At 48.2% G+C, this 25,019-nt stretch overlaps 2 protein-coding genes across 3 annotated transcripts in view; both read right to left on the minus strand.

The window, feature by feature from the left end:
* EPS8L2 (EPS8 like 2) overlaps window positions 1–11,882 on the minus strand; it is a 68,630-nt gene extending 56,748 nt beyond the window's left edge. The window contains exon 1 of the mRNA XM_052811974.1: window positions 11,384–11,882. The gene's annotated coding sequence lies outside the window, so the exon portion shown is untranslated. The remainder of the gene's footprint in view (window positions 1–11,383) is intronic.
* A 5,009-nt stretch (window positions 11,883–16,891) lies between these two features.
* TMEM80 (transmembrane protein 80) lies at window positions 16,892–25,010 on the minus strand. 2 transcript variants are annotated; one of them, XM_052810764.1, is made up of 5 exons: window positions 24,901–25,010; window positions 21,812–21,828; window positions 19,638–19,731; window positions 19,432–19,524; window positions 16,892–18,089 (listed from the first exon to the last, which is right to left on the minus strand). In XM_052810764.1, exons 1-5 carry the CDS (start codon window positions 24,917–24,919, stop codon window positions 17,884–17,886), a joined length of 429 nt encoding a protein of 142 aa, XP_052666724.1. In that variant the 5' UTR covers window positions 24,920–25,010; the 3' UTR covers window positions 16,892–17,883. The 2 variants fall into 2 exon arrangements, 1 of the variants encoding a protein (XP_052666724.1); XR_008238669.1 differs by lacking the exon at window positions 16,892–18,089 and having other exon boundaries at window positions 19,430–19,524; window positions 19,638–21,486; window positions 21,657–25,010.
* Window positions 25,011–25,019: the final 9 nt, after the last annotated feature.

Consider the following 25,019-nt stretch of genomic DNA (forward strand, 5'->3'; position numbering starts at 1 on the left):
ACCTTCTTATCCCAGATTGCCCTGAGATGCCAGCTTGTGTGATGGGAACTGGAGCAGGAGCACAGGCAGCCAGAACTGGGCCCAGCCCACGCGACAGAAGTAAATGCCCGTGCTGGCAGACCATGGCTTGCTGCTGGAGAGAATTTGCTGATGTATCGCTGGGCTCCTGTCTCAGGGCACTGCCACCGGCTGCGGATGCAGCTTGGATGAACAAGGGTATATCATCCACCTGGCTTAGGGGAGTGGGCTGTGCTGCTGAGAGTGGGAATAAGCAAAAAATGTCCATGCAGCAGCACTTGGGCATTTTTTAGTAGTAGTCTAATCTAGCTTTTTTCTTTCTGTTTTTGGTATTTTTGTATATATGTTACAGTAGATAAAATTCTGTATGGAAGACTGTGATTTATCACTTCCCAGTCATCTCTGAAGGGCAGAAATGGGAGTTCATCAAAATGTGCTTTTGTTGCCAGTCATTTATTTGTTTTACCTGCAAAACGCTTAGATTTTTGGATTCCCAGAGAGTCCCCATAGGAACCGTAATGCTGATTGCTGATGCAAAGCATGTTCTGTTGCAAAATATTTAACGAAACTTTCACACCCAGCTGAGGATAGCCCTGCCCTGCCTTTGGATTCAGAAGACAAGATACACAGTCACAGAAAACAGCAAGGGGACGAGAACCAGGTGTTACTCTCAAAAACTCTATGCAGGAAACTTGCTCCTTTCTTAAGACACAAACTGCATATCAGAGATGAGATTTCAGCTCACCGGTGTGACCTGTGTCTCCTTCAGCACATCCTTTAGACTCTGCAGGGCTCTGCTCCCATCAGTGAAAGGGCACTAGAAAAACTTACAACTTCACAAAGAGGAATACACGAACGACTACAAGGGGATGAGCTACTGTGGCTTGGGGGAGAGGTGCAATGCAGGTTCCTAAGCTGGAAAGAGGAGTGGACTGTCCATCAAGGGAAGCACAGCAGTCAGTGCCTGGCATTCCCATGGGGAATGGACACAAGTGCAGCTGATCCAAATGGGCTCATTCATTGCCCACTCACTTTAACTTCTTTTTAAGCAACTCATCTTGCTGTCCTGTGTGTGGCTCTTGACTGAGCTGTAGCATTTGGAGCCTTCTGTCAGCAAAGTCTGCTAGAGAGATTCCTTATATTAACCCTTAGGGATGCTGTTAGATACAGCAATCTTATTCTGGTAGTTCCCCTCTCCTGCTTTTAAACTCCTGCTTGATTTTCACTCTGAAACCTGGGCTAAAGATGAGCGAATGGTCCTGATTCTCTCCTAGCAACTTGCACTGTACTGTGACAAGTTACAGTCTTGGTTCCAGGAGCAGCTTCAAGCTTCAGCACTTCCCACTTTCCTGCTGTCCCTGGCCACCACCTCATCCCCAGCAACTGTGTGTGGGAGCACTGCAACCCAGAGCAGGAACCAATGGGGCTTGAACCCCATTCCCCCCACCTACATTTTTTTAACTTGCTGGTTTATTTTCCAGCCAGATCAGCTCCAGAATCTGACTCACAGTCCAGCCCCACAAGCCCTTCTGCTGACGAAGGAGCATCACAGGAGTGCAAGTGGCTGGGAACGGCTCAAGCCGGCATCGCTGCCAACTGTGGAGCCTCCCCCTGCATGCATGCAGGTAAACCCTGGGCTTTTACAGGGTGATTATCTGTCATCTAGGTTGATATCCAATGTTTGGGCTTTCAGTAAAGCTACCAAGCTCTGTGGATGAGGCCAGCAGGAGGGATTTTTGCAGCATGAACAGCCAGTTACACAGTAACAAGAACAGTCCCATGAGACATGTTCCAAAACCAAAAAAATACGTTCCCTTTGCCCTTTGTTTCATTTAGAATAGAAGGATGTGTGAGGCTGGGTTTATCAAAAGAATTTAAATGGCAGTTTCTAATCTTATGGTGCAGAAATGTTTTAACAATCTTGCTGCAAAAAATTAATCTCCTGCAAGAGCAAGGAGGAAAAAGCACAATTGGTCCCTGCAGCAGAGGCCTGGGACAGGAGTCTGTGAGGGCAGCCTGTTAGCTGGGCTAGGAGAAACCAGGAGTGATATCAGGGCTGGGAAGGGGAGAGAAGAGTTTCCTGCAATGTCTTAAAGAGGAAAGGTTTCACTAGCCATTCCTGCATGCCCACAGGGGCTTGGCACAGGGATTTCCACTCCCAAAAAGCTAAAGCTCTGCAGGGGGACATGAAGGAGGCGCTTTCTGCTGTGGGAACCTCAGCACTGTGGAGCAGGTTGCCCAGAGAGGTTGTGCCATCTCCATTCTTGGAGTTTTTCAAGAACAGGCTGAGTAAAGCTCTGTGCAACCTGTTCTGATTTCAGAGCTGACCCTGCTTTGGGTTGGACTAGAGACCTCCTGAGGTCCCTTCTGGCCTGAATGACCCTCTGACCCTTGAAGGGGAGAGGGGGAAGGAGCAAGAAAGCTCTCTTATGCCAGGTGGGCAAGCTGTGTTTGCAAGGGTTGGGGCAGTTGGAGGCTGGCACACAGTTGTGCCAAGACAGGCCATGTGGATTCTCCTGCAGCCAAAGGAGGAGGCAGGGGTGGTGTTTACCACAACCCGTGGTTTAAAACCAGTGAGCTCTCCTCACTGGACTGTCTTTAGGGTATGCTGATCCTTAAAGGAGCCACAGGTTTATGGGTCACCTCTGGAGCAAGGAAAGGTTTGCAGAACCAGGGTCGTGTCTCAACGTGCACATTGAAGGACCTGGCACATTCTGGGAAGGTCATTTTGAAGGAAGGAGCAGGTGGCCCCCAGAGCACAGGAATACACATGGTTTTGAGAGGGACAGGGAGCCTCTGACTGAACAGAGAAACCAAAGTCATTTATCCTCCACCTCAGCAAATACCAGCTTTCCTGACAGCAGAGACACAACCCTGGTAGCCAGCCCTCCTGCACAGTTTTCCCTCAACTGTAGATAAATATACATACATGTCATTTTTAGCCCTTTCAGTAATTCCCCTTCCTGGCCTGGCTTTGGTGGGGACGCACCCCTCCTGGCCACAGCCGTCTGTGAGAGGATGTTGCCAGCCTTTCATGAAGATGCTCTTTCAGCATATGCAGCCCTGGTGCATCTTGGCTGGTGGGGCTCACTTGGGCTACAACAAAATGCTATTCCTGGTGCTCCCCAGCCAGGTCCTTCTCAGTCCTGCCCTGTGGGACTAACTGTTGGCAAGAGATTAGTGTGAGCCTACTGCTAAGCTGGATGTCATGAGCTAACCAAGTTCCCTTTTAGCTCAGGTTGTTGGGGGACAGGATTCTGAGACAAGAGGACCTAGTGCCAGTCACCCATGTGGCACTGAAGCGGAGCGTGGCCTCTGTGAGCAGCATCTTGGCAGCTACATGCACTTGTCTTGGCAAGGACCGATCATGTTGGAATTAGCATCACACACCGCGCTCTAGGGAAAATGCCAGGGACTGCCGAGGGTGGTGACAGCCCAGATCTCTCTTGCAGTCTTCTCCACTGCTTTAGATCGTTCTTCTAACCTTTGACCGTTTGCTTAGAAGGTCTTGGCAGGCAGGGAGCAGAGAGCAGGAGTGTCTCTGGGCTTGTGCCAGGTGTGGAGCAGATGTTCTGGGGACCTGTCTGGTCTAGTTTGCATGTGACTGTGGCTTGTTTCTTCCAGCCACCCTCAGTCCTCACTTCCTAGGCTGTGATTAAACTTGCACAATGTTTCCTTCCACTGAGCAGTCACTGGGGCTGGAGAAGATCTCTTCTCTTCCCTTCCACCCTCCCTTTTGGCTCAGAGGAGCCAGAGACAGTTACCTGGTCATGGGATAGTCCATCACCTCTCCCATCACTCGTGCTCAGTTCCTGCTCGGGTGGCAGGTTAGGAGCACACACATGGCTGTAGCACATGTGGGTGCCCAGAGGAGAGGACAAGAACAGAACAGGCACACAGGGAGCTTCTCTGCAAAGTTTCCTAGCCTCCAGCAGTGGGATTTAAGAGCTCTTGGTACCCTTCTTCATCCCTGAATTTGTCCAACTGCATTTGGCCAACCTGCATAAACTTTTGACATCCTGAATGGCCTGTGGCAAGACACTCTGCAGCTCAGCTCTGCATGGTGTGCTCAGCCATCTCCTTTTGTTTATGACACACTTGCCAGCTGCCAGTTTCATGGGATGCCCCCCAGCTCTGTTATCAGTAAACAACTGTTCTCTTATTCGCTGTCTCCATGCCATGGGCAGTATCGCAGATCTTGAGGAGAGCAGCACCTCAGCTCTCTTCTAAGCTGAAGAGTATTGGAAGTTTCGTAACTTAAGTCACATATACGGGAGCCCTTCCTTCTTTATTTTTAAGCTCAGAGCAGACGCAACAGCGCAGAGGAGCAGTGGGAAAAGGGTGCTTCCATGTCAAGAGGATTGCTCAGGCAGCTGATGGCCCGACCACACCTAGGGTGTTACCTGCTCATACTGGCAAAGACCAACAATGAGCAGAACTCTGGTACATTTACTCTCAATTTATCCTGTGGAACCTGCTCCTGCCTAGTTTAGCGCAGCAGCTCATTTGACTGAGCTGCAGCTTTTCTGGCTTTTTTTTTTTTTTTTTTCAGCTGGTGAAACTATCAACTTTTTCTTCAAGCAGTAGCAGCTCACAGCAACAAACCTGACAGCCCTACAGATCTACAGTTAACCCTGAGAACCTTTCATGTCACACTTACTCTCCCGCCCTGCCCCTTCTATTGCAAAAAAGGGGGGAAAAAATCCAACCCAACATTTTCTGCATGTTATTCACATGCAGCCTACTCTGGCTTCATTTGAATACCTGGTTGGAGTGTGCATGCATCTGGATGCTGGACTGGACCCACCCTTCACCAGCTTGGGTTCTCTGCTATTGAAACTCTGTAGGGCCACCTGGAGAATGCTGACTTACACCGTCTGGGCATCAGCCCTTTGACTTCAGTGGGGCAAATTGCTCTCTCCGTAGCTCAGATGTACTACTCTCCTCCTGCAACTTAAAAGGGTTTGTGTTCTCAGTTGTTGGAAAAACAGAGGTGAATCGGCAATGCACCTGCCTGCGTGGTCAGGTACCAAGCCCATCTGGAGATCATCTAGAGATGGTAGCATTCAAGTGCCTGGTGGTACAAGACTCCTTCCCCCACCAGCCTGAGGGACCTGACTCTTCTCATGCAGATCTGAGCATGGATCAAGCCTGCTGAAGTCCATCTAATTCCAGTCAGAGGGTTTGCTTGGGTGCAGTCTGGGACACACTCTGCATCACAGAAGTCCTGCCTGTGTCAGATATTAAGGGCTGGAGTCTCAGCAAGGGACAATTTGCAAAACTATTGTAATCAGTGTACATCGACTGAGGAGCTATCCCCTACTACCTAACCTTACACCAGGCAAGCGACATCCACACCTGCACACGCTACTCGGATACATGTTATTCCTCTTCCTTCTTCAAGGAGTTTTGAAAGTCCCATATCTCAACCTAGAAGCAATGCCAAGAGCATCAGGCACTGAAAACAAGATGAACTGCCTTGCTGCGTGAAAGTCAGTGTTACAGATTAACCTGTGGGAATGGCCAGAGACAAGTCCATTCACTTCTTCCCCGGAGGAAAGCAGGAATATCTTTCTAGGGAACAGAAAGGTTTTAATTAGTGCTCCCTTCTGCATAAAGCCTGGCTCTCCTACTCTGTCTCCTTAGATGAACACAGCTATAATTAAGAGGCAGCAGTGTCAGGAATGAGAGCAGGCTCCAGCCTGTGATTTATTAAGGGATGTCGTGGGTGCAATTACCTTTCTCTCTCCTCCTTTCCCCAGTGTTTTTATAAAGTGAATTTACTGATGAAAGGAGTGTCTCAGGCTCAGGCAAATGGACGCCTATGTGTTTATCTGCAGCACAGACAGCAAAGGCAGAGCCACTGCTTTCTCCTCCATACAGTTACCACTGAAAGCCCCAAACCTGACTTGGAGGATTTTGTGTCCACAAGTCACAATCCTGGCCTAAGCCCCAACCCTCTGTGACCGCCTGTGAGCAACGTCTGGACCAAGGGCAGCACCCACCAGTGCCTTCCTTATTGCCAACCATCTCCTGCCAGCCGTGGTAGGATGAGGAGTTGACCCCAAAGGAGTCCTGTTGGTGGTAATGAGGAGTGAGCGGCAGACTAGGACAAGCCACTTGCATTGTCCACAACAATGAGATGGGTCAGGGTTTGTGTTTTGCTTTGTATTTGCTGGTGTGGGAATCTGATGGAGCTCACGGCTTTGGGTGGCAGCTCTAGTTCTCCTGGCAGACACCACCTCTAACACATGAAGAGGTTAGAACTATCTTGGGTCCCAGATAGTTCCTACTTCTGGTCATCTGCAGCGAGAGGAAAGTTACGTGTAAATAGTCTGGGGGAGGGTGACGTTGACTCGGACTGTGCCTGTTCACTTGATCTTAATCGCCGTCCTGCCAGCGGCAGTATTTCCCTTTCTGAATTACTCAGCGATGGTGAGCATTACTGCTGGGTCGCTGAACTTTGGTTTATTGCCATTCAGATGGTCTGCACTTTACCTTTGTAGGATATAAATCTGGACAGGTTGAGACTGATAAGACAAGGGGAAAAAAAAAAAAGAAAAAGGAAGCAGGAAGAACAAAATTCAAACAAGTTCAAATTATGAAAAGCTTTTGGGGGCCAGTACCCAACTGGAAACCAAAAAAAGGAAAGCATTCACTTGCCCTTTCTAAGGTGGTGTTGAAAGACCTCAGCCCACCAAATGTAGAGTATTACTACTCCACCAGCCATCGGAAGAGCTGCCTTCACCTAGGGCAAGGCTAGGTTGGAGGCCTGTGAGCCATGAGGGCTCATTTGTGGCCCATCACAACAGCCAGGGCTGTTGCAAAATCTTATCTGCTGCCCCTTCCTGCCCTGGGTCTTGGTGCTCATTGCCCTGGCGGTGCTCAGCTCTTCCATCCCAGCTGAAATGCCTGAGAGAAGCCGTGGCAGTGTATTGGGGAGTGGGAAAGGAGGTGAGTAGGTGGGCTAATGCCTCAGGAGGTGAAGACCTAACTGTGGTCTGGATGTAGGAATGTGCCCCTGGCACCTGAGATGAGGATTTCTGGCACATGAGGTATGTTTGCCCATCTCAACAGGGTAAGGAAAACCTTTGTGGGAGATGCTTGTGAGCAGCGTTGATTTGTGACCCTTCTCTGTAGGCAGTGATGGATGGAAAGGGCATGGAGCATTCTGAGCAGCCCCTAGCTGCCATGCCAGCCGGGGGCTGCACCTTGCCCCCTGATCTGACGTGGAGCAGCCCAGCCTCTGCTATCAGCCTCTTGCCTTGTGCAGATGTGAGGGTCCCCCTGATTCAACTGTGCCTGCAGGAAAAGTCACCTTCAGGCTTTGCTTGGTGCTTCAAACCAAATCAGGGCCAAAGTAGCTTGTCTGGCCACTTCAGTCACTGTTCCAGGGCAGCTGAGCAGGCAGAGCCTGTGACTCCCCACCTTTGGCTTCCTCTTCCCATGGGTTGGGAAGCTTTTGGTCTTCTCCCTCAGCAGAACCTCGGTGGCAGTGAGCACATTGCAGTAATGCCCTTGGGAGCATTTGGGGAATGGAAACAAGGGCTGGGCTCTCCTGGGGAACTGCAGTGCAGGTGAATGGGGAAGATCTCCAAACCGGTCCAGCACTCAGCTACACACCCTTCCCTCCCTTCTTAATTGCAATTCCTCCCAATTTATCTGGATTACCAGGAAATAAAAGTACCAGGGCTTTTTTTGGTTACCCCCCACCCTGGCATCACACGTTTCAAGTTTGCAGGCAGCGCTGTCCCCAGCCCATGAGAAAGGAAGCCTCTCGCTGCCTTGGGAAAGGACGAGCTCTCATGTTCTGCACAGAGGTGGCCTAGTTCATGTGGGAGCAGTGCAACGACACCAACGCGTGGGATCGGCTCTCTCCGGGATCCCCTTCGACTCCCTCTTGACAGTGATTTGATGCAGGGGAACTAAATATTTTAGGGATGGGTGACAGCATGCTTTTTCCCCGAGCTTGCCATTTCAAACCCACTGCAAGCAGACAGAGTTGCTGTTCACAGCCTCCTGGCTACATGAAAATCCTTAATGCTCCTCTCTGCTGTAACCCTGACAGATGAAAAGCTGTGTGGTCTTGTGGGCAGGTGGAGATCTGGGAGCCAAACTGTGACCTCGGGCCTCCTGGCCTCCTTGGATCCCATCTCCTGTGTCACTTAGGCATTGTACAGTGCCTGGCACCATTTCTGATGGTGCAAGGACTCTTCTATAACATAGCTGGATGAGCAGGGAGGGTTTCTGAAGGTACCACCCTTCCCCTCCCTTCAAGTGGGAGGCTTGAATACCTCCTGGGCAGGCAGGTGGGTATTTTTCTGGGCACCTGCCAAACCTTGGCCAGAGCAGGGTGGTTCAGGAGGCCATGCTGCTAGATTCATGTGCTGCTAGATCTGCCTGGTCCTGCATGCGTGCTGCTGTTCCAGGCAGACACCCTGCTGCTGATAAAGCTTTACTGCAGTGCAGGAAACCATCTCTGTCACTCTGGGAAGTCTGTGGGCTTTTCCTGGCCCTTCTGCTTGGGGGACACTAGGGAAGGCTTGTAAGGCTTGAGTATTTTTAGAGGGTGATTATTTAATTGCCAATCACATCAAACTTGTAGGCTAAAGGCCGTGCGCTAACATCTGCCCTGGAGTTAAGAGAAGTACTGCTGACTGCTGTTACGTAAAGTAGATAGATATGAGGCCAGACTTCAGCCCCACACAAGGAGAAAACCTCTGAGTCTTCATTAAAACCACAAACCTGCCCTGACCTAGCACTTTGAGGGAGACCATGGCATGGAAGAGAGAAAGCAAGCAGAGAGTTTGGTGGAGACACGGCTCCAAAGCAGCACCCTGGGATCCAGCCGTCTGGGAATAATACTCCGAGGCTCCCTCACGCACTCAGGCTTTGTACCTGGACTTATTTTATATGGATGTTTCTCAAGCCCACACAAGCCAACGTGTATATTCTCCCTGTTTCACTCCTTTGTCTACCACAAGGACTGAAACCTCCTGAGTCCTTTAGCGCATTAGGATCTCTTCTGAATCTCTTTCACTTCCAGCCTGAATTATCCCGTGATCCTACAAAAAGCGCTCTGTTTTCCAGCACATTCAAAGCCATCTCATCAAGGGTCAGATGCTAACAAACATCTGGCAGATTTGGCCCCGAGGCCGTCCCCCAGCAGGGTCTCCTCCCCTGGATGTACAGTCCAGTTACTCTACCGGAGCGGAGCTAGCTGGCCTGGGTTCCTCCTGCACAACCCTTCCCTGGCTCTTCATGCCCTTGGCTGAAGCTGGGCAGGCAGCCACAGCGGGACAGCCTGACAAAATGGTGGCTGCTGTTAGTGTTACCGCAGACAGCGTCTTCTCCGCGATGCACCTGTGTGCACACAAGCGAGCTGCTACCTGACTTGGCAAGCTGGTCCGTACAGACCGGGTGCCTGCATCCATGGGAGTCGGGCAGACGGAGCCCCAGAAGCAACAATCTGTAGGACCTATTTCACCAGGCTCAGGGCTGGGTTTTGTCACTCCGACTGATGGTGAGTTGTTTGCAGTCAACAAAGGTGGACACTGAAGGAGAGAGTCTGTCTGCCTCCACGATACGGAGCCCGTGGCCCAGAAAACATCTCCTCCTCATGTTGTGCAGCAGCCGGGCTGTTCGCCTCTCTCCTGGTGCCCACTCTCACGTTGGGTGGTGACTGGCAGAGGGGCAGAAAGCCAAGGACTGAAAATTTGTCTTGGCAAACTGCTTTATCACGCCAAGAAAATGGGTGTGCGTGCATGGACACAGCAGCCATGCTTCACTGTCTTTCACAGCTGTTCCCTTCCCCGGGACTTCACCAACATCCAGTTCAATGATGCCAGTTCTCAACTTTTTCTCAGGTGCCCGAAAACAGCCCCGGTCCGTCTAAGCTCTATCATTGTATGACAGACCCACCCTGCCCTGCCGAGTACAGCAGAGTGGATCCTGTACTGGACTGCCTGCAGGTGCCTGCACGCGATGGAGGGCTGGGATCCAGCTGAAAGAGCACCAGGTCCTCGGCCAGCCTGGCTTCCTAACGCTTCGGTGGCAGAAACCAGTAGCAGGTATGACCCAGGCCCAACCGCAGCAGGGATCAAGCTGTTAGTGTTATCCCAAACCCCAGTTTAAGCCTTGGTTTTAAACAGGGCGAAGCAATGACCTTTGCCACTCGCAGACACGTTACCACAGTGGATCCCAAGTCCCTCTTCGCAGTCCTGTTTTAAAGGGCTCCTTGATTCAATACCGCTGCCTGCCCTTTGTGTGTGAAGCACTAATTTTCCTCCCTGATCAACTGAAAACTCGATCACTCAACTAAACGGAGCTAAGAATGTACTACTGCGTGTGGCAGTCGTGGATGAAACCCTGCGTGGGTCTCTGCCTCAGCCAGCCAGGCTGTTGTGTGTCAGCTGGGGGCTGAGCCTCTTGCTGTCATTTCTTTAACTCAGAAAAAGTCCTTTTTAGGGGCAGATCCCACCAAAGCAGCCCAGCGCTGGAGCTCTCAGACAAGCAACCACTGACAGATCTGATCCCTGTTACAGCACTCGTTTTGTGCAGCATTTCAGAGCAGCCCAGCAACACAAGTGTTACTCCCCGTTGCCCTAATTACAGCAGGGCAATTGCTGTATTTTACTACTGTGTTGTCTCACAGTTATTTCCAGTATTTAAAAATAACATCAGTCAACTCATTTGTCCCTGAGCCTTGTCCTTGGTGGAGTTTGCACTGGCATTTTCCAGGCAAATAAGTGAAAAGAGACAGGAGAGCTGCGCTCCAACTTGTTAATGCAGAGACAAAAGCTCATGGGGGGCCAGAGCTGTCACACGAGGGAACAGGGCATCTCTGAGCAAGCCTTCCCTCTGTTTTGAAATACGGTGATGAATCTTGCCAAGGTCACAAGCAGGGAGAGCTCACCCACCGAGACCAGCAGCTCGCTGAGGTGCCTGGTGGGGAACAGCAAAAATTCTCTCCGCAAACGTCCCGAAAGGAGGAAACGCCGAGGTCTGCAAACAAACAGCTGCTCAAAACTACCGTCTCCAGGCTTCATTAGGAACAAAAAAAAAAAAGCCCCGTTCTGTGCCAGACGGACATTTTGCTGCCAAGAAAAGTGCCACCTACTGGGTCTGGCCTGGCGGGGAAAGGCAAGAATGGGAAACAAACCCTGAAAACATAACACTGGAAAAATCAAGTTTTTTCACCCTTTTAAAAAAAACCCATAAAACTACGCAGCAACAGTTATCCCAGCCGCAGCCCCCTCTCCAGTCACACTCCTTCCACAGCTGAATCAACCAGACCTTTGAAGTAGACAAATGTTGGGGGGGGGGGACACACGTGAAGTTTTAGGGTTTGCAAGGAGGGACTTACCGGTGCTGAGAAGCCGCTGTCGTCTCCCGCAGTTCCCTCGGCTCCCGTGCGTCCTCTCCCAGTTAGCCGTGCCCTCCTAGTTAAATCCTGCTGCCATTCTCCGGCAGCCCAGCTCCCTCTGCCTCCCTGCGCAGCGCTTTGCCTGCGAGCCTAGTGCCCCAGCCCAAACGATGGAGGAGAGACCGAGGCAGAGCCCACCTGCTGCCCCAGCCTGGGGGTCCCCGTGTTGCTGGCCTCCCTCTGCCCTTTCGTCCCGCTGCCGCTCGCCCCAGTTGTCTGAGAGCAGGTGACAGAGGTTTCTTGGCAGAGGAGAGAGGAGGGGAGGGATGTGGAGGCAGCGAGAGGTGGAGCTGGGACCCGGAGCAACAGGTTACTGTATAACTAGGAGCCGGTGGCCTCGGCGAGCCGGCTGCATCCCCGCAAGGCGCTGGGGGCAGCTGGGGCCTTCGCCCACTCCTGGTGCAAGGGGACCAAAAGCTGAGCCAAGGTGCTGCCCGGGTGGGACGTGTTAAACTTCAGGTTTCTTTCGCCTGAGAACATTTCGTACCCAAGGGGGAGGTTGCAGGCGGCGAGGGGTGGCAAAGGAGCGCTCGGAGCTGGGTTTTCCATCGACGGTGAGGGAGGGGACACACTGCCCGACCGCCTCATGGGGGGAACAAGGCACCTTTTGTGCAGCCTGGTGCTCTCCTCCGCAGCTCCGCGCTGGCTCGCCAGTTGTTTTCTTCCAGCTCTGCTCCTGCCTGCTCTGTGTGCCCTGACGTCTGCAGTGGGGAAAGGTGCCTTGAGATGGAGGGAGAGGGCAAAACGTCCTCCCTCTCCAGGTCCCCGAAGCAGTTGGGGGTGAGGGCAGAGCCCCCCTTGGGGTACCCCACACCATGGCACTGTGCTCCTTAGGGTTACGCTGCCGTAAAGCCCCTCATCTTGCCCCAGCTCTACCATGAGCTGGCAGGAGGTAGGGGGGCCTGGCCATGCCGCAAGTCTCTGCCCCACACTTAAGCCCCTGGTACTGGGCAAAGGTAGTCTCTAGCTTTGGCAGAGCTGTGCTAGGGTTACGGTGGGGAGAGGGGAGTGATTGCTAAACCCACCTTTGGGAGGACCAAGGTGAAGCAATTGCTGTGGCACAGGAGGGGAGTAAAGGGCTCACTGGCCTTGGGCATCAGGCAAAGGTTTTGGCATCAGCGTGGTGCAGCCTGAGCAAGGCTTGCTCCTGTGCAGGAGATGGTCCTTGTCGGCTCTGCTTGGGCGACCACCATATGCAGGACCCTGTTGTTATTCATGCATGTGCGCCTGTGTGCCAGAGAGAAACTGTACAGGACCTTTTTGGCCATTGCAGGGAGTATTCCTGTGCCACTGCAGTACTGCATCAACCCTCCCTTGCGGGTGTCCAAGCTCTATTATCAGTGTTGTCAGGAGCAAGATCACCATCCCCTCTTCACCAGGGCCCCAGGTAGGGCACAGAGAAAGCAGGAGCCACTTTTTGCTGGAGTAGCGGAGGTAGGACTTGAGCTTCAGCCCTTGTGTTGTGGCGAGCATCGTCCCCGTGTTCTCTGAGAAGGATTTCTTTAGAAGCCCCAGTCTCATCACATAATCTCTTGTTGCTTCTCTCTTGCTCTTCAAAAGCTAGAGGGAAATTTTAAAAGATGGCAAGGCTGCTTCTGAGTTTCTGTTGCCAGACTGTGGAGAGGATGTTTGAGTTGTGCTTGGGATCTGCTACGCTGCCAGCTCAGCCCTACAGACCGTGTGTTTGGGGGCCTAGAGGGACCCTGAACTCTGGAAAATGGTCTCTTGTGTGGGCAGACTTACTACTTGCAAAGAAAACCTAGTTTCATTTGTCTCAAGATTTAACATTTTTTAAAATGATGGGATCAGGTCATGAGCTGATCATTAAGCTGGAAAATATCAGCTGAATGTGTTGGTTTCACAGACGTGTCCGTGGCAGTGTGGGATCCATCTGGTTAGCCAGTCCTCTCCAAAAAAATGGGGCTTTTAAGAGCATTTTATTAACGTGCATATGCATCGCAGGCATTCCCCCCCATCCCTACGATGTGTGCTGAACCTATGGCATGTACATGCTAGAGACACCCCTTGCCACTGGCCCCGGGGAAGAAATAGCTGCAACTCTGACACTAGAGAAAGAAATAAGAAAACGCTTCCACCATGGGACACAGGTCTGGAGGAAGCCTGGCTTCCTTCACTCGGTGCTTGTTGAGTTCCCTGCTGCCGTGGTGTTCTTTGGTGCCTGCCACGCTATGGGGGCTAGCACTCAGCTTGCTGCCTGGCCCGTGTCCAGATGCTGCATGGGGGAACCGCCCCGGGTGAGTTATTGCAGGAGGAATGCCGCCGGGTGAGCTGGATGGGCAGGGGGAGAGCCAGTTCCCTGCATGACAGTTATGATTTTGGCAGCTTGGTTTTGACAGGAGAACGACCTCTTCCGCTGTAGGAGAACGTAAACTGATAGTTGGTGTGATGCACCCACCCAGTGCCCCGTCATCCTCCTCGCCGCGATGTTGGTGAGATCTCAGGGCGATCTCGGTACAGGATGCACTGTGAAAACATGGCCAGCCCTAGGAGAAACAGCGTTTAGAGAATGCCAGCCACACCACCAAGCAGGGGAAGCGATATCTGTTCAACAGAAGGGAAACGTGGTGGGAATGTCAGCTGTGCCGGAGGCTGGCGAGCCTTGCCAGCTGAAAGGTTTTGTGCAGGAGATCCCTACCCCCTGAAATGTGTCATCTGCCACATCTGCCACTGAAACGCCCCAGTGGCACCGCTGGGCTGGGCTGGCTTTCCTGGGGTGCAAACTGGGATTTGGAAGGATTCTGTTGGAGAAGCTATTTAATGTTTAAGGCACTGACTGCTTGCTATCTGGCTGCCTCGGCTCCGCATTCATGACGAAGATAGGCACAGCGGGCTACCGTGAAGTGCTGTGCCCTGTAGGAAATCTTTAACTGCTGAGCAGAGGAGGCAACTTTTCCTCTGGGCAGGGAAGAAAACCACAATGGAGCTTATTACATCTTCCCTGCAACAGCTGATGCTGGTCTAAGCATGCCAGAGGCAATCGGCAAGAAGGGAATTACCCTGCTGCACAGTGGCAGTTCCTGAATGCCCGCTCTGCTGCCTTGGCTCCCAGATGTGGAACCAAACGAGCGCGCGTCCTCAGCCTTGCTCCTTCACTGGACTGTACCACTTCTGCTGGGTTTTGGTCTGTACGCTGTTTCTGCCTACTGAGGAACACAAAAAAGCCGTGGACCAATAAAGCCCTATCTCGCAGAGTATCTCCGAGTTTGAAATCCCAGGAGGCTAACTTGCCTCTCGGGATCAGCCTTTTAAATCAGGTTGGCGGCAGACACCCCTGTGATGGCTTGAGAACAAAGACTTCTTCCTTGCAGAGTAAACAACACCCAAACCGAGCTCCTCAAAATATGTGTTCCTCTAAATTTTTAATACCGTTTTCATCCAACTTGCTCGTCCTGTTTCAGAAGGGCTGGGCCTCATAATTAAAAGCTCCAGCAATCTTATGTCTGGCAAATGTCATCAATGGCTTCACTATGCCATGCCCTGCTTCTCTGAACAGTGGGAATGGTTTGGAAAGGAGCTCCTGATTAGAGAAACTCTCTGAGGCCAGGGCCCCATTCACTTTGGGTCTTTCTACCAGCTCAGCACGGAGAGAAGCTGTCATGAAATCAGTCACCAGCAGAAATGAAAATTCCCATTCAAAGCCTGGCAATACCCGAGACTAAGGAGTTGTCTGAAGCTTGCAGACTTCTTCATCCTTCCCCTACATTCATCACAGAGTGGGGGGCCGTCAGCAGCAGAAGTACCCCAGTATCTGCTGATCTAATAAGAAAAAAGGTCATGGACAATTTTATCTTAAACTGGAAAATTGAAACAGAGCTGTCCTGCCCTTTTGAGGGTACAAATCTAGGTTGGTACCAGCTGACCCCCAGCAAGCACTGACAGCCGTCCAGGACTCTGTGACCAGTCTGCAAGCCATCAGGTGGTGCTCTGAAATGAGCTCAAAAATTCATGTTTATTATCATTATGTTCATTTATGAACATTATGTTCATATCATTATATTTTATGTTCATTATTATGTGTATATTTACCCTATTGCTGACTATCAGCAAGCATTGTCACTCTCTGCTGATTCTTGTTTTTCATCTAGGTGATGGTTAGGGAGCAAAGAATTGACCATGTTTGATAACGTGTGTATATATATGTATGTAACACTGTTTTATAAAGCTTGAGGAGGCTGCTTTACTCCGTGTGGCCCAGCAGACTGTCCCAAACTTGTACTGTGCTGTGGGGATAGGCAGCCGTCACCTAATTAACATCTTCATCAGAACCATTTTTGAGGGCTATTTTCTGCATGGTTCAGGCCAGGGATCCAGTTTTATGGCACAGCTTCACAAATGGTTGTAGGGCGGTAGCTGAGGAGGTGGTGATCTGTGGTGGGGTCCAACATCTTGGGGTAGGAACACCTTCCACTAGCTTTACTAGCGTCTCCTGCCTCTGCACCCTGGGTCTCTGCTACCTCCAGTTGTGCTAATATTTTGTATTTATTTTGTTTGTAGTGAGCACCACGAGAAGGAAGGAAGGAAGGTAAAGCACAGAGGCTGCAACTTGAAGTTGACGTGTGTGACCCCATCTGCTGTACCACCTACATTCAGGTAAAAAAATATTCACTTTGCAGTATTTCCTTTAAAACCTGTCAGATGTTCTATTGCCAGATCTTTGTATAAGGCAGGTGTAAATACCAGGGAAAAAAATGTGCTTTTATTTGTATGCACGCAGAAAGGGGTTTTGCTTGGTATGCATTCATCATTAATGTGGTAGATACAGCTTGGTATGTTTGTTGCTCCTCCTAACAAGTATGTGATGAGTACATTCCATTATGCCAAACAAATCTGGAAGGACAAATGGGTGGGTGTTTGATTCACACAGATTAAGCACAAAAACATTTGGTCATTCAATTTCCTGGCTGCTCCTTAGCACCCAGTTCTGCTGCTTTTACGTTGTCTTCACGGAGGCAGCCTTGCTCCTGCTGGTCAACAAAGGGTTGGTTGTGCCACTGACTTAACAGGATCTGGCCCAAGGGGATTGGTGCCAATGTGTGTGTTTTGATTTTGACTGCTGGGCCGTGTAACGTGGACAGAAGCTGGTGTTACCTGGCCTTGGAAGGGGCTCCCCTGCGTATGACTGAGGGATGAAACTGGGCCCTTCCGCAGGAACTTTGCATCTTTTGTTCCCTTCTAGCACCACTGGAAAGAAAACAGCAGTGTGGCTGAGGCAATACAGGGCCTGCACCACTGTATTTTCAGCTCAGGGCTAGTGCAAATTAGCACAGACCTCAGGCACTCCTTCCCAGTACATGAGAATGGCCTACATATAGCAGCAGCATCAGGATCAGAAGAGTCTTTTACACACACGCAGTCTTGCCCAAGTCTTCCTTTGTGTAGCTTAGCTGTAGCCTAGGATCTGAACAAGATGCTCTGCACTTCAAACACTTCTTGGATCTCATACATTATTTATTTGAATAAATAAATACAAAAATAGGAAATTCTGAATATAAAACCTGCTTGTACAAAACCCCCACAAAATCCCCAAGCTTTACATTAATACATACGTATTTTTGATACAGTAAAAAAATCTGAAATTGCACAGAGTTCTTCATTTAAAAGACAAGGCTTATGATGTAATTTTTTGCAGAATCATGCAAATAAAACACATTTAACACCAAATAGAAATACATCTGACAACATTCTGTTGGACTTTTCAATAGGACAGAAGGGTGAGTGAACGGTGAATGTTTATGCTCATCTTAAGGCCATCCTATTTAAACAAACATACCCTCATACTACTGCCTTTGGCCTCTGTGTCAGTAAGAACCAGCTGCCCAAACCCTGTAGCTCTGGCTCTCCGGGTATGCGCAAAACTCAATTCAACTCTCTCCCACTGGGATAAATCAGGTACTGCCCTACTAAAGTCAGGGAAATTACCACTGGGGTCTGAAAACACAAATGAGAGCAGAAGAGAAACTGTGCCCTCAAACACGAACGTGTATGTGGTAAGGCAGAAATGAGTCCATACTATATTGGCCTGATTCATTTCTGTGTCACTTTGGTTGTACGTTGCTGCTATGCCATGAAAACTCACATCATCTCAACAGCACGTAGCTAGATGATGCACTGGCTACTATTCTGTGTTGGGAATGAATATTTAGTATCGATCCCTGATGAATACCAGAGCGTTAAGTGTTTTTGCTGAATCATCTCTTGCCATTGCCCATAAATAAGCTATGATGAGATAGTGTAACACAGCTGCTGGGCAGCATATTTTACCTGCCATTCAGGGAGATCTCTGTCCCTCAAAAATTTGTACTTTAAACAGGGGAAAGTTTTACAAGGTTTTTTATATGCAAAAGAATTAAATATTTGAAATATAAACCCACTCTTTTATAGAAGAAATGTGTTGAGAACATGTTGAAAACTGCTAGGCTTTAGCTGACAAAAGCAGCAATGGCTATGACCTTTAGTACTGACTCAAGCCCATATGTAAAGAGAAGAATAGCGTTGATAATGACGTCTGCTTTCAGCACATAAGTTTGCCACACCAGGAAATACACAGACAGAATCACACTTCCGACTGTGATCACAAGACTGAGCCCTAATGGAGCCTCTTCTTCTGTCAGGTTACCCTTTGAACCTTGAAGGAAACAAAAAGCTGATATGAGTCTTTGATTTCTTCTGACAATATCACAAGCCATAAGTCTAGAGTATTCCTGTTCAAAAAAGGCTCTACTTCTCACAGCTCAGAGTACACTGAAATACTGTCCTGAATCAAGGCTCTGTCAGTAAATGTAAGAACCAACCCAAACACCAATGGACAATCCATTTCTTGCTGACCGAAGTTACTCTAAATAAAGAGCAATCAGTTGCTACTCAAAGTCACAACGCCTACCTTTTCTTACCACAGATAATCAGTTCTGAAGCTGCAACCATTTTAGTCACTCAGCTTCTTAGTCAAACATCAAACTTTCCCCCGGTCACCCCCAGCCCGGCACTTAGCATGACAACTTGGTGACTGCAGAGCATATCTAAGAGCATCCCATCCCGATTTTAAAATCTTGTGCGATACAGAATCTTCTGTATTCCCTGCTAATCTCCTCCTATTTCAAATTACTATCATTGTGGAGAAGCTGCACTTTTCTCTTCCTTGCATCTTATTTCCAAGCTAGTCTTAGTAGTTTTTGCTGTTTAACTACATCAGACTTGAAACTTGCTTCTTTATTCATCCACCAGGCTCCAAGCAAACATATGCAGAGAGCTTTAAGGCAGCAGGCTACGTTCACCCCTACAGCAAGTCAGCTGAATTCAACAGAGACCCACCTTCCATAAATGTCTTAGGAATATTGAGCACAGATTTTAATAGTAACTTGTTTTTTTAAAAAAAAAGGACTCTATGAAGTTTTAGCAAGCTCTGGACAGGGGTCAGGAGGCCCTTTATGCTGTTCTGTCTTAGTGAAATGAAGATGTTGGAACTGGCATGTGTCTTCAGAAGGAGTGAAAGGAAAAGGCGTAGTCACAGTGGCAGCCGTACACTGCTCAGGGACGTCCTTAGCATTACCTGTTCCACAAGGCTCCGGCCATGTGGCTACTTGTGTACATTGCTGGAGCAGTTGAAAGGAGCTGTATCGTCTCAGTGAATGGAAATCTCTGTGTTTCAACATGTTCATTCTCAGAAGTCATGCTCAATTATAAACAGCATAACAGCATTCCAGCTGTCCCAGTTATATTGCTTTCTGACAACCCGTCTATCGTTTTTTAATGGCATTACAGATTATATTTCATATGAGAGCAAATTCTATTTGACCCTCTGGCCAAATCTATTGATCAGTCAGATAAGGTTTAATTGCTTAACTGAACAACAGTCTCCAAATATCTGCTAGTCTGCTAAACTGGCATGTTTTGACACACATTTAATTTCAGAATGATTAATGTTTAAAGATTATATTCCACTGAAAAGGCACAGTGATAACATGACATACCCAAGTATAATCGGAGCACTTCAAGAATGGCCATAATGAAAAGCAATGCAAGATCAGGAGCTAAAAAATCATCCGGGTAACTGAAAACTTGACCTGTAGAATAACACAGTGTAAATAAGCCAGGAAAATACAGTAGGCATACCGACAAACCACAACCGTGTCATAAGCACACAGCCTACTTCTGTGTTAGAATATGTGCAACTTACTTTTATAAACAATCATTGCAAGAGTCGCCAAGAAGTAAAAGATGTAATAAATCCCATTTACATAAAATAGAATCTGTAAAGGAACAGATGACAGCTGATAACTGTTATTAAGGATTTGTCATAGCAATGAGGTGGGATCCATTTCATAAAGTTACCATTTCCCAGTAACCTCAAAATATACTGCTGTGCCTTTTTATACTAAATGGTTCAACTATGACTGGCCTACTGGTAGGGTTCAGAAAGTAACTTGAGATTGCAAATACCAAGAGTTAGGATAAAAGCTTGCTGTTTCAGGTTTGGCTTTAGTTACTTTTTAAAAAAATTTTATTTGGTATGTAGTGGGGCATTCGTTAGCCTAAGGAAATGAGGTGGGGGGGGTGTCCATGTGTGCATTTCCCCAAACAACTTCTATACCTGTTAGTCAGCCTTAAGCAAGTTGACAGAGGGTTGGCAGACTCCAATACATCAAATTCCTGCAAGTTTTTGAAAATAGGTGGCTCTGTGAAGCAGACAGGCCCTATTACTGCTCACCTGATGAAAAGTCTGAAAGCTGTGCTCTTTGTTACGTGTCTGAGAAAGGCCATGAGCTCAGCTTTGAGATGTAAATTCCTAAGAAACAGACTCCCTTAATTCACTGCTTACCAAACTAACTGTTGTATACTGTGAGATAATATTTAGCTCTAGTTATTTGTCTGTCTATGTGGATCCACTGCCAAGGTATTTGAGAGCGCCACAATTCTTAATACATCCTCAAAATGCCCCTGAAGGACAGGGAATATGGCACATACTGTTGTACAAATAGGGAGAAATTACTTGCAGGCTCAGGACAGACTCATCTCACCTGTAGCCATCCCAAGATGACAGCCACCCTGAAGTTATGCCTTGAGTCTGAATTAGTCGCCTGGGCTCCCTGTGGAGTCAGCGGAGATGAGCACCTTCCTAGCCAAGCAGCTCCCGAGCAGGGTGGGATGAACTATTGTCTGGTATTAAACCATGCCAGCTCCCTCTCGGACTGCAACAGGAGTTGAAATGCCTAGCTTATAGGAGGTACCTCACAGTTAGATGTCTTCAAGAGCCCACCCACCCCCACGGATAGGCACAATTCCTATATAGCAGGTACATACACACTGAAGGAATGATTTTCTCTTGAGGCACAGCAGCATGTTATTAATGCAATATAGGAGACACGCGTGGGACATTCTGGGGCTCACCACCACGTGGAGAAGTTGGAATGTGGCTCCAAGAATGCAGAAAGTTTGGCCATTCATATGTATTTTTGATAACCATATGATACCAAATGCCTTTCTTAGCCTTAAATAATACAACATAATTTATATAAGGAAGTTATCAGTGCAGATTTCATTATTTCCACATCTGTCTTTCTATACTCAAAATATTCTTTATCCTCCCCTCTCTCCCCTAGCCCTTCTGAAATCTTCTGAGTATCTCCAAGCAGAGACTTCATCCCAGGCATCTTGTACAGGAACTGCCCATCCAGTTTCTGAACAGAGCACCCACCCACACACGGTGGATATATTCCAGTTCCCAGAGAAGCTCATTTTATTAAAACAGAACCAGGTTTTTGTGTTTTTCCAGTTGAAGGAAGGTGGAGCAAAAAATTACTAGATAGGTTCTAAGCATGGAAATCTCTGAAGCCAAGGGTGTCTCCTCTTAGGACGTTACTTAGATCTTGGCAGGAGTAAAGGTAGGGTGAATTAACATGAGAGAAGAGGAAGTACTACTGAAAGCTGCTTTTACTACCTCTTGTCGGCTGTGTCAGCTGTCTGTGAGGTGTGCTATGTGGGGTTTGTGTCCATCAGTCCACAAATCCAATTTTTAGCCTTGCTTCCTAAGGAAATGAGAGTTATGTGATCATAAAAGTGGCTGCCAGCCCTCTGTCAAGACTGCAGGGTGGGTTAAAGGGGTTTCTGCATGAGTGGAAGCCAATCAGGGCAAAATCTCAGCTAAACCCCAGCTAATGCTGCAAAAAAACATCTTCCCTTGGAAGAAATGTTTTACCAGTTTTACTTCATATGGATGGTGCTGATGATGGAAAACTCAGAAACACAAAAATAGCCTTGTGCAGATTTATTAGGCAGGAAGATGTGAATGCATTTCAGCCAGTCTTTCTGAAGATTCCCCCATGTGAGGGATGAAAGGTACAAAAAGGATACAACTGACGAAGTTCCTCCTTTCCATTGAGAAGGAAAAAATAAAGAGAAGAAAATAAATATTTACTGAAAGTGCTGCAGAAACATTCAAACAACTGATGTTACTACAGAGGTCAAGCATGCTTGTAGAAATTTTTGTCTCAGTTCACTGGAAGACTTACTATTTTCTCACATCATGCAGTTCAGGTTCCATAAATAACTTTTTCAAATACATGAATTCTAAAGTAATCTAGGGGAAATCCCTGTTGTGAAGTGTCACTTTCACTGAGGAACTCATCTCTTTCAAAACATAAAGAAGTACACAGGCATTACCTAGAACTTGTTTATCCTGTCCTTTCACAGCAGATGACACTTCATCCCCTCTAACTATGCAGGAACAAGGGAAACATGCAAGGGAACCAGAATGTACCATTTGTTTTTAAATTGTGAGAAAGCATTCATGTAGAGCACAGGGCTCCCCGGTTCCTGTAAATAACATCCTTCCAAACCGGTTCCCTTCAAAAGCAAAGTCATTCTGTGTAAAACCTTAGTATGTTCTGATCACCCACAGAAATCATACCAAATATTTTCTATAAGCTAACCAATACATTGTACTTTTTTTTTTTCTGCAAAAACACAGATAAAATTCCCTTGCAACATGATGGCACTGACCTACTAAAGTACCTCTTAAGTAACTCATTAATATTCTTAGCCTCTTTCAGACACATGAGGAATTAAAAAGTTACGATCTCTGTTTCACAGAGAGTAAAACTCTGTGAAAGGCTGTTTCATCCATCTTCTCAAAGACAGCTCATTATCATCAAATCAGTGGGACATACTCACCTCACCATCTTCGTCTCTGGGCTTCTTGAGGTTAATGTCCTCATCACCTAATAGTTTTATGCAGTTGGGCCCAAATTAATCCCCACTAACTTTAGGCACCTAATTAAGGTGTCCAATCTGGGAATGCAGTGGAAATAGGCAAGCAATTTTAGAAGGTGATTCATACTGTCTATGATCTGAAATTCCTCCTGGATGTGCTTCATCTCCTCTCCACATTCTGTAAAGGGACTATAGGCTCCTAACAGACTTGTCCCTTCACTTAGCCAAAATGCGTTTTGATGAATGCTTGCTTTCTTTTTGCAGAATGGGAGTTAAAGGTTTCATTACACATCGTGTTCTGCAGTGACTAATGGTTAAAGATGTGTTTGTATTTATACGCTGGTATAAACCCTCATGCAAAAGTAACGCCTTGTGTCAAGATGATGTGCTTCCTTTCTTGCACAGCAGTAAGGAGATGTCTCCATTTTAAAGTTATTTTAGACTGTGAAGCAGGATGTTAATTTGAAATACCACAACTGCATGTGCAGACGTGTTATTATTCCGCAAGAAGCGTCTGGATATGAACTCTTTCTGTATAACCACACACTAAGCTATACCAGCGTAGCCTCATCCACCCTGGGTAGCTACACTGCCATGATGCCAGTGGTGTAATTAGAGTAGTATGATTTTACCGTACAGGCAACCCCTAGTGAATTCCCTAATAGCAGTTCCCCAACTTTATTTTTAAACTTTTTTTTAAAAATAATTTCCACAAGAGGGCACTGACCACATTCCTGCATCTGTTCCAAGGCGGGATTTGATAGCCACTATTATTTAGAACATGCTGCCTCCCCCTGAGCAACAGGAGACATTTCACACAGGTTAAACATTTAAACCCCACAACATGCCTGTGAAAGGGATACTGCAGTTAAGTAGTAATTATTATGCCATCTGAATATATAATTTCAGGTGTAACAGTAGGCTGCTAATCCCAACACCCTGAGATCATCTCACTGGTAGGATTAATGAAGTCTGCATTGCTGCTGGGGGAATTTTTAAATTGAAAGTAAGCATTCTGGCACAGGAAAAAAAAAGCACAGTAACAATTTTAAAGCATTTATATGAAGCACACGAACTTGCAGCAGCAAGAACAGCATTCTGCTAAGGGGGGCATTTGCATTAGTGAGACCTGGCATAGTGACTTTCCACTGCGTGCAGGTTGGCATGTGATTTCTGCCTATTGGAAAGCTTGTACAGTCCAGAAGAAAACAAAGTGTAACGCCACTTGTTTCCTGTTGTATAAATTCTTTCATGTAGGAGGGTAACTCCCAGGCAACAAGGTAGTTGTTGTGCTTGGGGTGAGTATGGATTGTGAGCGTGAGTCTTTCCAAGCGGCTCACATACCCAACCTGGTTTTTAGGAGGGCGGCAGCTATCCACTGCGCGGGCTGGAGTCCGTCTGCACGTACACATGCCTCCACTACCAGTCCTGCTCTCAGACAGCCCTTGAACCAAATCCTGCTGACTTTTCTGGACAGTTTTGTAGAGAACAGCTACAGACCACGCTCCAGTGAAGTGTTTTATACAACAAAAGCCTGACTACTTATCCAGGCTGCTCCTTATTTTAGAAATGACTGTGAGTGATGCTGTGCACGCTTACTTGAGGTAGAACACAGCCCATTTTCTAAAAAACCTGGATTTTTTTAATGCCAAAACTGTATTAAAAGCATGCAGTAGCTATAGTTAACACTACCCAGTGCACCTCATTACACAAACTTGTTTTTAGGACTTCGGCAAACGCTAATTGTTCAAGCCAAAGTTTTCAAAACCGGCTTTGTCTACCTAGGGCTGAAATTTACATTTTGCGGGGGGAAACCCTTGACCTGTTTGAAAGAAGTGGAAATTAATCATTTTGACCACACTAATGAAGAGCTCCCCTCCTCCCCCGAATCCCAGTGGTTCATAATTTGAAGCAAAGACTTCAATTTTCAAGGGGCGTCACTCGGCCTCAGGAAAGCGATTTGCCTGTGGAAAGGCATAAGCGCCAAGCCCCTGCTCACGCTGACACAGGGCCCGCAGCTGCCGGGATTCACCTCAGCGTGTCGGGGCTGTCGCGATATGGCTATCGGGCCGGACTCGGCGCCGAGGCCTAGCTCGACCTCGGCCCCCGCCTGGGGAGGCGAGAGCTAACCTCTAACACTGTGGGAAACAGCCACTCCCGGTCACCCTCCGCCCCGCCGGGACATCCGCGGGGAAAAGGCCTGTCGGTATCGATGGCACCGCGCCGCTCACCTCGCCTCACAACGGCCATCTTGGCGCCCCTCCCCCGCCGCCCGCCAGTCCTCCAGCGTCCCGGCAGCCTGCGCGCCGCGACCGTTCGTCCGCGCGCGCCTGGGAGGAGCTCGCTGCAC

Source organism: Harpia harpyja, chromosome 16 (assembly GCF_026419915.1).
Source record: "Harpia harpyja isolate bHarHar1 chromosome 16, bHarHar1 primary haplotype, whole genome shotgun sequence".
Taxonomy (NCBI): domain Eukaryota; kingdom Metazoa; phylum Chordata; class Aves; order Accipitriformes; family Accipitridae; genus Harpia; species Harpia harpyja.